The sequence below is a fragment of the Nothobranchius furzeri genome, chromosome 10 (assembly GCF_043380555.1).
Source record: "Nothobranchius furzeri strain GRZ-AD chromosome 10, NfurGRZ-RIMD1, whole genome shotgun sequence".
NCBI classification, from domain to species: domain Eukaryota; kingdom Metazoa; phylum Chordata; class Actinopteri; order Cyprinodontiformes; family Nothobranchiidae; genus Nothobranchius; species Nothobranchius furzeri.
In genome coordinates this window covers 63,069,526-63,085,831 of record NC_091750.1, presented here as the reverse complement: position 1 = coordinate 63,085,831, position 16,306 = coordinate 63,069,526, and the positions used below count along the sequence as shown (strand labels likewise).

The window sequence follows — 16,306 nt, the reverse complement described above, 5'->3', positions numbered from 1 at the left end:
ACAGCTTCTGAAACCCCTGGATGAGCAGGCCAACATAACCGCCAACTATCAATGTGATGTCATGGGTTCTTTAAACCGATCGGCCCTCTGCCTGGCTGTAAAGCTGGTTGGCAAATATGCTGTCAACAGGAAATAAAGTATCTCTGCTCCAATCAACAAGAGCATCTGAGGCAACTGCACCACCGCAGACACAGTGAAGTATTACACCCCCCCCCCCCCCCCCACACACACACACACACACTGCAGTAATAAGTAGTATAAGCCTACAGTGTGTGTCTTGAGTTAAAAGATAACTAGAAAAATCCTTTTGGATGTCACCCACTTAATGCTCATTTCATGTGAACGCATCTGTCTTTAGACTTAAGACCAACAAGTAACACCTCAAATGCAGAAAACACACTCCGCCAACGCTTCAAGTTCTAATAGAACAATTAATTCCACTTGTGTTAATAATAGTGGCATATCTGCAGCCTGCTCCCGGGATCGTTCTTCCCTGGGCTGAAGAAAGGGTAGACGGGCTCTTCAAAGTAGGTTTCAAACATGAACAGTCTCTTCATGGTCACAGCATCGTAGAAGCTAAGAAAACCATTGTCATAGTCCAAGTACACACCAACACGAGGAGAATTCCAGTAGTCGGCAACAGGAATACGACCATCCTCCACGTTGGCATACAGACGGTCCTGCAGACAAAGGCTCCAATACCCAGAGGATGGCGTGAGATTGACAAAGCCCTTCCTGTTGCTGCATTCAGTGGTGACTCCCAGGTACCACACACCTTTGTCCCTCACGTCCACCTCCCAGTAATGCTGCCCGCTTGCATACTGAGCTGTGGCAAGGACACCACAGAACCGGGTGAAGCGGCCTGGCAGGTCCGGTTCCTGGCTGCGAAGGCGACCCTCCTCCACTTTGGTGTCAAAGTCTGAGATTAGCAGGTTTGGGTGAGCGGTATCTGGGTCTAGAGTCAGATTCTGAGGCACTGCACAAAGAGACAACGTATGGCGTTTAAAGCGTGCCACAACCCGTGCACGCGCATTGGGTCCACAGCGCGCGTGTGAACGGGACTCGCGAGCGAAAATATACATGGCAGCGCGCGTGTGAACGGGACTCGCGAGCGAAAATATACATGGCGAGAGGTCATTTGTGCACTGAGAGGGAGCAAACTGTGTCTGTGAGCGCACAAGGATGTGCACAAGTGACAAACCTGCGTGCGCGCGTTGTCAACGAGCACACGGCAGAGGAAAACGTGCGCGCGCGGCAGCCTCTGTGCGCGCTCGGCAGCCTCTCTGCGCGCTCGGTTTCTGACTCCTGCTCGCTCGGCTGTAAGGGCTTTTGGCACTCTGGAGGCGTGGCCTGTGGCAGATCTTCTCTGTCCTCTGATTGGTTAGTGTACCCCGCACTTTACCCTCTACCTATCTATATAAAAAAGTCTGCTATTCAGTAGTTACTGGCATAGCTCAGCTGGGAGAGCGGGTGACTCTCGCCCCGGAGGATCCAGGTTCGAGTCCGGGCAAGGAAAATGCAGTAGATGTCATGCTAATTTTTCTTAATTTCAGGTATTTTACAGTTGTGACCGTTCAACTGTCATTAAACGTCCGAATGTTTGCTGGGCAGTGTTTTAAAAAGTGCACATAAGCTAGATGGTTTTAACCATATAAAATTACATTTTTTGTGATACTGGAAAAATACATACTGAAATAAAACTACTGATTGAAAACTTTATGACTGTGGTTGTACAATATATGACTCACTAATACACTGCAAACTACCTTAGTGTGGGGCTTCCACACACACACAGTAAGGATTTACTAAAGCAAGTTAGTGAACAGAAAATGGCCATCTCAAGGTTTTACTCGGATGTCCCTCAGCAGGGACCTCACTTACTTTGGTTAAATAAATCAGTTGTTGAACCCCCCACTCCTCTGTTTGGTCTCCTTTCTTATTACAGCCCACCACTTCCAGTCTGGGTTGTAACAATCTGCAGACAGATTTCTGAGTATCTCCTCCTTTACACAGATCCTCACTGAGCCAAGTACTGTGAACAAATAGTTTCTCCGTGATATTATCCAGCAAGGTCTTGTTTTTGTCAAAACAAGGGTGAGGTAATGAAAAAATAGAAATATTTCAATAAATTAACATTAAAATTATTTATATGCATAATTAAAATAAAAAAAACATGTTTTGAAATATATAAAGTGCACCAAACTTGACTCAGTCCATTCAACAATTCTAAATGGACAATTATGTAACTCATCAATTCATTATTTGAAAGAATAATTTGTCAATTAAATGCTGAAAAAAATAAACAATACATTAATGAGGCAAGAACTTTTTAAACTTGAACATACCTACACCCACAAGTCTATTTTTACCTGGTTAAAACCATCTAGCTTATGTGCACTTTTTAAAACACTGCCCAGCAAACATTCGGACGTTTAATGACAGTTGAACGGTCACAACTGTAAAATAATATCACAGGAATTAGGAAAGAATAATATGACATCAACTCTATGTTCCTTAGCCGGACTCGAACCTGGATCCTCCAGAGTGAGAGTCACCCGCTCTCCCAGCTGAGCTACGACAGCAACTGCTGAATCTCAGATTTTTTTATATAGATAGGTAGAGAGTAAAGTGCGGGGTAAACTAACCAATCAGAGGACAGGGAAGATCTGCCACAGGCCACGCCTCCAGAGTGCCAAAAGCCCTCACAGCCGAGCGAGCGGAATTAGAAACCGAGCGCGCAGAGGCTGCCGAGCGCGCAGAGAGGCTGCCGCGCGCGCACGTTTTCCTCTGCCGTGTGCTGGTTGGCAACGCGCGCACGCAGGTTTGTCACTTGTGCACATTCTTGTGCGCTCACAGACACAGTTTGCTCCCTCTCAGTGCACAAATGACCTCTCGCCATGTATATTTTCGCTCGCGAGTCCCGTTCACGCGTGCGCTGTGGACCCAATGCGCGTGCACGGGTTGTGGCACGGGTCTGATGCGATAACAACGAGCCATGTCATCACAGTGGACAAGAGCACATTAAGATCTTTTCGAACATCAACTGTCAGCACATTAGTGCTAAAATTACACACTTAAGGAATATTCATGTATTTTTTTTCCAGTCAGCATTCAGCTTTGACCAGAAACATGTTTCAGTGTGCTTTCTAAGACTGGGCAAAAAAATAAAAAATAAAGACTATGGGAGATAAATTGTGCCGTATGGAGCACTCCACCAATCACAACCAGTCTTATTCAGTTTGCAGAAGTAGGCCACGAAGGGCCCACCTGGGACATTGTTTTCCTAACTTCATTGGTTATTTGATGTGTCAATCAACTATAAACTGCACCGCAGTTGATTTGCACTACACGTGTAATAAAAAAGGGCAGTACTTCTGATCTGTCAACCAATAGCTGATGATTTAGCCCCAATCCTTCAACCGCGTTTGAAGATGTCACTCAAATGTTTGAAGCCAACTTAGAAATACTATTTGAAGTTATCACAGAGGCACACCTGTGACAAATTTAGAACATTTTACGCTGTAAATTATGTTGGATTGAGAATTCAAAACATGTTTATTTGACTAGACTTCTGGATGTAAATGGACCAGTCTTGTTGCTGTTGATGGCTCTATTCTGTCAGTGATATGAGGCTTCTAACGGTGAGTTGAACATTAGTCTGAGCTTCTGAATCCTTGGCTGCCATATATGATTGGAATCAAGAATCTTAGCTTTCAAATGATGTATAATATGCATATGTACATAGAAAGCGTTGCATAAAAGACACTGATTCAACATAGAACTTCTAAGAGCCACATCTGCGAGACTCATTCATAGGCATAAAAAATTATCAACAAACGGCCAATCGAGATGGTCGAATAATCCGTCCAACTGCCCAACCTTAGTACTTAATATGCTATACGAGTTTAATAGCATTAACTCACTAGTATGCAACACGTGCATCATCTTCTTCCACATGATAAGCTGGAAGGGTCCTGAGAAGTCTGTGAAATCGGTCGGACAATCAACTGGCTCTAGTGTGGAGAAAGGCTTGCAGTGGATCGCTCTAAGGAAAAACCATGAAAAAAGTAAAAAGATCTGTTGATTTTCTCAAAAGTTTGAAGAAAATGTTAAAACTGGGAGCCACTTACTCATTGAATGTCGCAGCAAGGCTCTGATGGAAAAGAAAAAAGTTACATTTTTTAAAGAACTGTCACAAACTTACCATAACAGGACTTCCAGTTGTGGCAACTGACATCATTAAGTAAGCACACACCTCAAAGCTTGTTTTGCCACTAATGTGGCTGTGGATCTCCGCTATGGATTTGTCTGCAGCTGCAGTTTCTGTTTCTACCATCTTTAGGTTGTCTTCTATGACAGCCAAAGCGTCCACTTCCTCTGCATCCAAGCTCTCAAGAAGGGAGTCCCTCTCATCTAGCAAGAACTGAACCAAGGCACCGACATCGGCTTCGATCTTCTCCTTCAGCCTCTGCTTCTTCAGCTAAAGGACAAACAGGGTTGGACTTTTAAACGAAAGTCAAATACGAAAGTTGCATCACTAATTGTTCACAGATACACTTAAAGCTTCATACCCGCACTTCATTTTTCATCCGCTCGTCAGCGGTTCTAATTTGGACACACTGAGACTTTTCCCAGTTGAGTTCCATCAACCTCATTTTTAGCTCCATCTGAAACAAACGAACCAAAGGCCGTGACCTCCCACCTCTCTGCCACATTTTCATCTTTAAAAGTTCAAACATTTTAGGTTTACCTTCATGTCGTTCACGACTTCTGGCACCGGTGCCACCTCATGGTGTCTGAAACCACAGTAAAAAAAAACAACAACAAAAAAAATTAGGGGTGGGCCATTATCGGCGTTAACGCGCTGCGGCAAAGCCAGACTCTCATCGCGCTATAAAAAAAAATGACGCCGTTAATCTATTCTCAAAGTTGGGTTGGGATCTGGGTCTATACTAAGTAAGCTATGATGACTTTCACATTGCGCAGATGGATACCTGGTTGGCGCGGATCATCGACATATAAGGCGTGGATGTATACGCGCGAAAGAGAACATCTTTAATGCCGGAGGAATCTTCAAACGTGACGCGCCAACATGGATGCACCTATGAAGCCGTTAGGTTTGCTCCAGGGAAAATTTATTTTTAAGAAGCTTCCCAATGGAAACCTTGACAAGACTAAAGTTGTTTGCACCTTGTGCAATGCGGAATTTGTTTACTGTAGAAGTTCTTCCAGTCTCAAGTACCACCTAAACACTAAGCATCCCTTAGCTAATTTGGAAGATGCTGGACCATGTGTTGCGCAGGGGAAGAGTTTCTGTCAAACTACTAGGTTTGAATGCAACCGAGGCAAGCCCATCAGTGCAGCTCTATCAAGTAAGCTCACTGATCTCCTTGCTCAGTGGATTGCCACGAGCTGCCGGCCCATCAGCGTGGTCGAAGATGATGGGCTCGAGCTTGTTCTCCAGGCGGCCACGGGTGACTCATCCTACAAACTACCTGCGAGGCGAACAATCGTGAGGAAAACACATGACCAGCATGCAACAGAAAAAGCCGCGAAAGATGAGAAGTTGGTGGAGTGAACTTGTGTAGCACTGACTGGGGACCACTGGACCTCTGTCAGTAATGATAACTACCTCGGTGTTACTGCAAACCTCATCGATGCCAGCTGGGAACTTCACTCCTTTGCTTTAGGTAGGCTGTGTCCTTTTAAATTTCATAATTAACCGAGAGGTTAACACGCGAGAGGGAGTGCTGTTGTGTTGAATATATGCATTTGTGTGATTCATATCATTAATACGTAAATAATCACACCAGTGCTGATATTTAGCACAACAGCACTCCCTCTCATGTGATATTGTTTTATACAACAGTTCTAAGAGCAAATTTTCTTATTTAACAATATTAAGCAGCATAAGATTATAATTTGTTAGTTTATTCAATCATTTATTTAGCTCCGCCAACACAAATGGTTCCAACTAGAAAGCTGTTGCTAGGCAACACAAAAATAACACAACATAGCATTAGAACGCCTGATATTGTCTGTAAAATGTCCCAGTGCTGTTGTACTCCAATATCAGCACTCAAGGAATGTCTCTTGTCCAATCAAATTACTTGGTTAGAACTAACTGTTGTATAATTTAATTTAATTAGCCTACTTATTAATTAGCCCAACACCATGAATTACCACCACATTATGTTTGCTTCTTAATGATTGCTAGTTGTTTACTGCTTGTGAACTTATTCTGATCTTTCTTTGACCATTAGGTGTGATGAAAACAGAGGAGCGCCAATTTGCAGACGCATGTGCCAAGCAGTTTCTTGACGTTGCTAATCAGTGGGGGATAGCTGACAAAACCAGCACTATTGGAACAGACAGCGCTCGTAATATGGTGGCAGCAGGGGAGGATGCTGCCATTCGAGCATTTGCCCTGCGTTGCACATGTTATTCAGAGAGCTATAGTAGTGTCACTTCGGGAAAGTGGTTTTGATGGCATTCTGGTCAAGTGCCGTAAAGTGGTCGGACATTTCAAACACAGTCCAGCAAACTCAGACGAGCTGAATGCCCAGCAAGCCTCCCTTGGACAAGAACAGGAACAACTTGTGCAAGATGTTCCAACACGGTGGAATTCCACCCTTGAGATGGTCAAACGCGTGAGGCGAAACAAGAGACGCACTGCACACAACGCAGTCTCAGCAGAAGCACAATCTTGCCCTCCCAACAAATGCGGAATATGAGAAGCTGGCAAAGCTGGAGAAAATGCTGGAGCCATGCAGGTAGGGTCTACAAAGATTAACATGTTCATGAATAGAGCTGAGGAAAATAATCAAATAATTGATGCATAGGGATGCGGACATAAACGATTCTGCGTCATAGAAGAGTACGCCATAATCGATTATATTGGAATGTAGTTTTGTTTTTTTAACGGCGACTCCAGCGCTGCATCCAAATCTGTCAGAGTGAGCGTCCTCCACATTTACCAAGTGGTTCCGCCTTAATGTGGTACTGCAGGGCTGAGCCTATTTATTTATTTTTTTAATCAAAAACGTAATTGACACAACCTGCCCTCCCTCAAAATCTCTCCATTCACAACAGGTTAGGACAAAACATTTTAAACATTTAAGAAGATTTAACAAAGTAAAACAACCTGTTTCCTCGTTCAGCACCACGCCTCAGGCTGAGAAAAACACGCTTTGCAAAAACTCACAAAATCTGAAAAAAAAAAAAAAAACTGAAAACCTACAGGACACATAATGTAACAATAAAATCCATAATGGGTTCATATATGAGTGTTTGATGTCTCTGAGCAGCTTTAGAGTCAAATAGTTATGCCGCAGTTCAAGGGTGTCAGAAATAACACCACATAAAATGTTTGACTTAGTTTGTTATTTTATTTGAACCCAGTGGTTCATTTCTGAAATGTTGGAGAATGAATCAAGTTCTGTTTGATGCAGAAAATAATAAAACATAAAACAAATTCTAAACTTCCAATGGGCCATCATAGCGGCAGCCAAACTCTCTTTCTACAGTCACTGATTAGAACTTGTTTAGCCTGTTGACTATAGGTCCTCTGTTGAGTGGGTTATTTGGCTTTGCAGTGATTTGCCTAAGCGCCCTTTCCACACAAATGTTGAGTTGTTAGCTGAGAATTGTCTGTGAAGTTTCTCAGTCATCCAGGTCCTTGTAGTCTAAGGAGCTTTGAAAGAAAATCATCTGGACTTATTTGAGTTGCTTGAAGACGTTTCACCTCTCATCCGAGAGGCTTCTTCAGTTCTAAGGTCAAATGGTGGAGAGTCCCAGATTCAAACCCAGTGGGAGTTTCCCCCCGAAGAGGGAACAAGTTTTGAGATCCCTTCCCAGATGCCTCAACGCCCACGCATATCCTGGACCATCTGACCTCAGGAATTCACATGATAGGGTGGGACCAGGCTTCACAATGAGCTCACCTGAAACTCTGGCTGAATAGGACCCACACCCACCCCCACACCTTGGCTTATGTGTTTATGACTACGTTTACATGCAGCCAATATCCGGGTTATGATCGGGTTAAGGTCGGCATTCGGGTTTCTGAGTTGATCAGAATAACCCGTTTACAAGCACAAATAGAAAGAGTTACCCCTAACTTGCATAACCCGATGTAAATGCGGACGTTGGGGTAGCGTCAGGACGTGTGGACTATGTCCAGACGCAATATGCGTCATTTCCGGTTCTTCTCGTTCCGGTATCCGTGAAAACAACAAAATTTTTCCCAGTTCGGAAGAGATAGCGACCGCGTTTGTTTGTGCTTTAGTTTCCTCGTCACTCCGAAAGTGTGGTGCTGTGCCGCGACTCGCCATGTTGCTCCCAACTTGTTGTTTACTTCCGGTGTTCTGGCGCATACAAGACGTCTTGCTACTCAAAAGACCAAGATTCCTTGCGAACAGAGCATGCGCAGAACACACGCTTTGATGGGGATATCCCGGTATGCGTTTAGACAACCAAACATTCGGGTTAGAAAAGGGTTACCCCAGGTGTAGTAACCGGGTTTTTAAAAACCCGGTTATGAGCATATCCGGGTTTCTGGCGGTGTTTACACGGACCTGCGGAACCGGGTTATTGTGAATATTCAGGTTTTAAAAGGGTTACTGGCTGCATGTAAACACACTATGTAGAAGATCATCAGGGGGTCTTTTGTTCCCTCTTCGGGGGGAAACTCCCACTGGGTTTGAATCTGGGACTCTCCACCATTTGACCTTAGAACTGAAGAAGCCTCTCGGATGAGAGGTGAAACGTCTTCAAGCAACTCAAAGAAGTCCAGACGCTTTTCTTTCAAAGCTCCTTAGACTTAGCTGAGAATTGTTTTTTCAGCCTCTCAGAGTACCTTGATTTAGCATTTTTCACCTCCCTGCTGAACCTGTATTTCACCTCTTTTGTAGCTCTCTGTGTCTTTGTTTTTAAATGCAATCTCCTTCTCCATGACTATGTTTACATGCAGCCAATATCCAGGTTATGATCGGGTTAAGGTCGGTATTCGGGTTTCTGAGTTGATCAGAATAACCCGTTTACAAGCATAAATAGAAAGAGTTACCCCTAACTTGCATAACCCGATTTAAATGCGGACGTTGGGGTAGCGTCAGGACGTATGGACTACATCCAGACGCAATATGCGTCTTTTACGGTTCTTCTTGTTCCGGTATCTGTGAAAACAACATGTTTCCCCGTTCGGAAGAGATAGCGACCGCGTTTGTTTGCGCTTTAGTTTCCTCATCACTCCAAAAGCGTGGTGCTGTGCCGCGACTCGCCATGTTGCTCCAAACTTGTTGTTTACTTCCAGTGTTCTGGCCTGGCACATACAAGACGTCTCGCTACTCAAAAGACCAAGATTCCTTGCGAACAGAGCATGCGCAGAACACGCTTTGATGGGGATATCCCAATATGCGTTTACACGACCAAACATTCGGGTTAGAAAATGGTTACCCCAGGTGTAGTAACCCTTTAAAAACCCGGTTATGAGCATATCCGGGTTTTTGGCAGGGTTTACATGGACCTGCGGAACCGGGTTATTGTGAATATTCAGGTTTTAAAAGGGTTACTGGCTGCATGTTAAAGCACTCCATCTTGAGCTGACTGAGTTTGGCCATGGTTTGTCGTTATTGAAATACAGTCTGGTGAGTGTTGGAACAATGCTGGAATCACAATATTTTTGCTCCACGCACAAAATTGTATCCACAAGTGCACGCTGCGCTGCGTGCATGTCTGCGCTCGGCAGGATGTAGACGTGGCCAGAATAAATGAGGAGAAATCACGGGGAGAGTACAAAGGGTTACAGTTGAAGAGTAGGCATTCTAAATCAGGAGAACAGTGCTGGGAGATTATGGTCACATCAGAACACCAAACCAACTGTTGTTAGTATAACAGACAACTACACCTTTTGGTTTTGCCAGAGAGATCGCTCTTGCGGTCTGCGCAGTGGAAATGAAAGCCATCTAGTAGGTTGGTCAAATGAATAGATGAAGGAGTCATGAACAAATATGGAGGTTAGATTTGGAAAGTGAAATTTTCATCAATAATAATAATTATGTTTTATTTATTAAAGGTGGCGACTGCCTTAGATCCACGATTTAAGGACCTCAAATGCTTGCCCAGAGCAAAGAGAGAGCCGGTGTGGGTAAAGCTACGCGAGTTGGTGAAGGGACAAGAACCTACTCTGAAGCCACTCAGGGAGGAGAACCCTGAGCCACCCAAGAAGAAAAGAGCCCAGTGGGATCAGACTCAGACTCAGATGAGGAGACACCAGTAGACAACACTGTGGAGAGGTACAAGGTAGAGCCCAGTGCCAATTTAGATCAGTGTCCACTGAAGTGGTGGTCGGAACACACTGCTGTGTATGGTAAGATGGCCCGCATTGCCCGTAAATATTTGGGGACTCCTGCCACAACTGTCCCATGTGAGAGACTTTTTTCTTTAGCAGGCCATATTGTGCAGAAGAGAAGATCTAGTTTGTCACCAGACAATGTGAACAAGCTGGTCTGCTTGAGTGACTGGTGGAAGGAGAAATAGAGCTTGGACTGATTGACCAAATGCTACTGACTGTAAATAGTTAATCATGACCTAATCTGTAGACCTACAGTGCAGAATTTGTTGAACTGAATAAACAGCTATTAAACACAAATACTTATTGATCATTATTTATTTTCATCATCAGTTATCGTAGTAAAACTGCTTTATCAGTCTGTGATGCATTATTGAAACAAGAAATGCGCTTCCATTCTCAAAGACTTGCTTTTATTCATTATCTAGGTAGCACACACACATGCCTTTGGCAGAATTTGAATGAGCCATTTTAATCTAGATTAATTCCAAGATTACAGTGAGATTAATCTAGATTAAAAAAATTAATCTATGCCCACCACTACAAAAAATACCATGTAGTTATGCAACAATTTTCACGCCGCCCTAAAACAATCAGAGGTAGCTAATCCTAATGTGTGTGTCCTTCACGCCTACAACCACGTACGTCCCACTGATTGACCTGGCTATTAATAAGCCCGGGGCACACCAAAGGCGGATGCTCTGCGCCTGAGATTTTGAGTAGTCAAGCAATCACACAGGATGCGTGTGATTGCTTGACTAAAGGTTACATTTATTTTATACCACCACACAATAGGATCTAAACCCCACAGACATGAATGGAGATCCTGTACGGACAATAAAACTAGAACGTAATACAAATATCCCTATTAAGAAATGAGCTACCATTATCTTTCATGTTATCTGTTGTTTTAATAATTCACACTTAGTGAAATTGGCCAAAACTGCTTCATTGTGCACTTACTGTACCACGTCCTCTGCTTTGGAAGCCAAAAACTCTGCTATAATTATCGCAGATCTGCAACACCGACCATCTGGCTGCAGGTTTGTCCTATTTCAGATTCTAATCATTAAACTACCACAATGTGATAAACCAAAATAACATAAATTAACAAATTTGTAATTGTACTTGATGACTTAACTTTTTTCCATTTGAAATCAAAGCCAGAGAATGTGTATTTTAATGCATTCATCAGAGTTCATAAAGCAGGACTCCTCTCACAAAAAAGACCCAGAAGCAAGAGGGCCGGATGATGCAGAATCGTTAATGCCTGCATCTTAATGAATTGATTATTTTCCTCAGCTCAATCTATCCGACACCTCCCGGTCGGCCTCCCGCGCGGGCCGGACGTGGCCCGTGGGCTGCCAATTTAGTATCGCTGTCATAAAGGAAAGCCAACTATCTCAATCACACCAAAAATCTAATTGAGAGCAGTAGAAAAGACTGTTTGAGAACGTTAATCTAAGCCACTACTCATCAAGCCTGGAGAGGTGAGAGGGGGTTCTATGTAAATGTCCCCATTTGTGACATCACAAATGGAGGCTTTTTGAAACATCTTTTGTATGTTATGAGTGAACAGTGCTTTGGTTTGTATCCTGGCTGATGGAAAGCACTTTTAAGTTGATGATGATGGTGTTCCTGTTCATAACTCCCAGCACATACATCACTTTTACATGAAATTAAATGTTTGCCTACATTAATGGATAAAACAGAACTGACCTGTGAGCTCTAGATTCCCTGCAAACTACACAGATGGGTCTCTTATCAGTTTGGCAGTAAAGCTTCAGCTCTTCACCATGCTGTTGACACTTTCCATCCACTTTAACAGGCTTCGGGGGTGCAGGGCATGGCCCTAAACACTCCAGATCGTCCAGTTTGTCCACCAGGTTCTGCACCAGGTAGTTTTTAGTGAAGGTTCTCTTATTGAACGCCTGGGAAATCAGAGAACACAGGTGAAGACAGAAACTAAAATCTCAGTGCGGCATATTCAAATGAAGCCATTTAACTGAATCACTGCAAAATATTAGCAAAAACGTTAAGCTCTTTTAGACAATTTAGTGTTATCTTGTCTGTCAAATTTATTTGAAGCGATTGTGTAGATATTAGTTATTTAACATAATAAATGTTAGTTAAAGTTATTTTATTTTGCTATACGTATTTAATTTTAGGGCTCACATTGGTAAAAGTCCTCTCTAATGCCACAACTTTCTTTTTTAAATGTGGTGCTATAAAAACTAACCCCTCTTCCAGCTTTTTAATAACAAAAAGTTGAACTTATTAAAAAACATATCTTCTGCACACTTCACACTTTTTAAAAGATTCAGCCTATGCTCCAAATGTAACACCTGTAGCGTCCAGCAATGGTCAGTTTAGGTGCAGCCTGACCTTCCACCATCTATTCAACATCTGGTCAGAGAGGAGACACAACATTGCATGTGTTCCCTTTAAACAAGTCTGCCTTCACACAAGCTGGGATTCAGACTCCACAAGCCTAAATCATAACATTAACTGTTGGGTAATTTTTATTGATCCTGTAGTTCAAAACACACACAGAGGGATTAGATTGATCATTTGGTCAACTGTAATCAGCCGACAACAAACAACAACAAACACTTGGTGAGAGAAATCAATACATACCAGACGGAGGTCAGTTTGCTCTCACACTCAGGCAAAGCCTGGAGCCTCATTTTATTTAGGAACACACACACACACACACACAAAGTTAAAGATAAGCACACACACAAATTCTTCACAGACAGTCAACCGAGAAGCACTGGGAAGGCGCCTCCAGGTGCTAGTCATAAACACATTGGTCTGGCTTTTAGCTTTCTCAGGGAGTTCTAATAATAAAAGGTACTGAAGCGAGGTCAGCCTTCCTGCAACAATTTAAGGCCCTGTCCACACGTAGCCGGGGATCTGCCAAAACGTAGATATTTTGCTACGTTTTGGCCTGTCATCCACATGAAAACGGAGTTTTTTCACACGAAAACGGATCTTTTTTAAAACTCCGGCCAAAGTGAAGATCTGCGTTTTCTCCGTTTTGGGTGTCTGCGTGCGGAAGACCAGAGACGAAGGACGAGGTTAAGAACGGGGGAAGTACTGCTGCATACAGGTCTGGCATGTCCTTAACAACGTATTTATCCGGGTACGTGTGGACAGAGTTTTTTTTTTAAACGAGGTGGTGTGGATGCAAGTTTTTGGAGGGGCGGATATTCGTTTTTAAAAAACCCGGCTACATGTGGACTAGGCCTAAATGTAAATAAGTTTGATGAACCTCCCTTTTAAAAAAAACACCAGATGTTTACACAGACAAGTTATTAACAAGATGAGGTCAAAATCAGCTTATACCCATCATTAACTTACTTTCCTCAAGGTCTCAGCTGCAGAAGACAGAAGATCCAGCTCAAATCAGTGCTAATGTCAAGAATGATTTTAATAAATCAATATAAACTCCTTCTATGACTTATAATCTAGATAATCATTAAATAATCATTTGTTTATGACTACATGATAATTATAGTATTATGAAATGAAATGCTTCATTAAATGTGCTCATTGAGTGGATGTTGTTGATCCACTAGACTGCAATGTGTTCCCCATGTTTTGACGACAAGGTCCACACACCTGCACATCCACCATAACAAGTACGGCTAAGCTAAAGCCCCATACACATAGCTAAAACCTTTTACCCGGATCAGGACTTCCATATTAAAGAAGGCGTGTTTCTGAGTTGCCTTGGTAACATCTTCCTTTCTGTCAGCCTCTGACTGGCTGTTAAAATCATAATATCTGAGCTATTCTCCAGAACTCTCCAGTACTGACGAATCTCTCAGCAGGTTTTAGTTTTAAAGAATTGATGTTATGATCGATGATCCTTCCTGCCAACAGCCATTGTAATATACAACAACTCTTTGATGACTTGATTATTATTATTATTATTATTCTGAGCTACTACAGCAATCAATTTCCCTCTGGGATTAATAAAGTATTTTTGAACTGAATTGAATTGAATATTGATTTATTAAAATCATTCTTGACATTAGCACTGATTTGAGCTGGATCTTCTGTCGTCTGCAGCTGAGACCTTGAGGAAAGGAAGTTAATGTCATGATTTAGACTTGTGAAGTCTGACTCCCAGCTTGTGTGAAGGCAGACTTGTTGCGTCTCCTCTCTGACCAGATGTTGAATAGATGGTGGAAGGTCAGGCAGCACCTAAACTGACCATTGCTGGATGCTACACACCCTTGTGAAACTTTTTTCTTTTTTGCATGATAGTTTTTGTTTGTTCCTGTTACAACCAAAGCTAGCTAGGCAGGTATCATAGCAACAAATTAGCTTGATTTTACATCCTTTAAAAAGAAACTTAATATTCGCTGTGGTAAAAAAGAATACAGAACGGGTTGTAAAGCAGCTCCAGTGGGTTTAAAGCAATGTTATTTTCAACTACAAAACCAGTGTTGCCTACGCTCAAAAATTATGGAATTAATATATTGAATAGAAAACTCGATAAGAAGATTATTCATGCAGATTTCAAAGTTAATTTTTATCATGATTATACTATAGGCAGGTTTTCACTTTGTTTTTCATAGGGACCAATCTGATATGACAAAAGCCTTCTCTAAATTAAAGTGGCCGGTTACACCCAAAGTTAAAAAGGCACATTTCAAAATAATGAATAACATTTATCCAGTGGCAGAATTTCTCAAAAAAATATTTAAATTTTAAATTGATCCATGTGCCTTTTGTGACTCCACCTGTGAGACTTTGCAGCATTGTTATTATTATTATTATTTTTCCATGTCTGCAGACTTCTGGTTGCAAATTCATAATCGGCTATCACTAAAGATAAATGATATACCAAACTTTGAATTAGCTCATATCATTTTTTTTACATGGATAGTCTAACTGCAATTTTATCTGACATTATAAATATGATTATTCTAATTGGTAAATATATTCATTGTAATAATTGGAAAATTATTTTACCTTCTTTTCTCTGATTCATTTTATCTTAACTAAAGCATCTGGAAGCAAATCGCTCAACTAAAATTTCATTTTTTCTGTTATTTTACTGTATGACCAGAGCTCCTTTGATGTAATTTTGTTTGCTGCGGAATGACTTTAATACTGTGATTTTTTTTGTTTTGTTTATTTCTTTAATCCCTCCATCTTATTTTTCCTTCTCATTATTTGTTTCAAGTTTTTCTGTTTCATACATTATCCGATTTGATTATGTCAATATATTTGATCTGACATTAATCCTCTACGCGATTTTGTATTTCGTTCAAATTGTTAATAAAGTTTTTTAAGGTATAGCAACTGCATCTCTTTACTAAAATAACAACTAAGTAACAAAACCTAAAATCAAGAACTTGTACACAAAGTGTGTTATTCCGTTTGTTAAAATACACAAACACACGAGACAGGGCAGGAAGAAAGGGAAAAAGCAGATAACCGCGTGTTGACCATAGCTGTTAACTCACCGTTCGGCACTGAGGACACTGGTACCCGTAGTCTCCGCCATTTTCATCCCAGTGCATGCAGATGCAAAACCGACAAAAATTGTGCCCGCATTTCAATATGACCGGGTCTTTGAAAATCTCCAAACAAATGGCGCAGGTGAGCTCTTTCTTCAGATCATCTCCAGCTGATCCAGCGGTAGCCATGTTTTCGAGCCAATAACGCTTCGCTAACGCCGCTGAGCCAGCCGGAAGTGAGTGAGGAAAGGGGAGGAGGCTAGTCGTTTCTTTTAGCGCTGACGTCTTACGTAAGCACTGCCGCTATATTTCATTTAATCTTTTTTATTTATGTATTAATCTCACACTCACAAATTAATGTAGCATGATGTTTAAAAAATTATCTAAATCGTTTAGTATGACTTTAGAATAAAAGTGAAAATATTAAACCTCATAGTTTTTTTTACACCGATCTAATTACAGGTCAAATCAGATTTTCTTT

General features: G+C 41.9%; 1 protein-coding gene across 1 annotated transcript; it reads right to left on the bottom strand.

The window, feature by feature from the left end:
- Window positions 1-212: 212 nt before the first annotated feature.
- Window positions 213-16,078, bottom strand: trim47 (tripartite motif containing 47). Its single transcript, XM_054730846.2, has 8 exons — window positions 15,832-16,078; window positions 12,068-12,279; window positions 4,751-4,796; window positions 4,572-4,667; window positions 4,256-4,480; window positions 4,131-4,153; window positions 3,924-4,045; window positions 213-976 (listed from the first exon to the last, which is right to left on the bottom strand). The coding sequence occupies exons 1-8, from the start codon at window positions 16,012-16,014 to the stop codon at window positions 447-449; spliced, it is 1,437 nt and encodes a 478-aa protein (XP_054586821.1). The 5' UTR covers window positions 16,015-16,078; the 3' UTR covers window positions 213-446.
- Window positions 16,079-16,306: the final 228 nt, after the last annotated feature.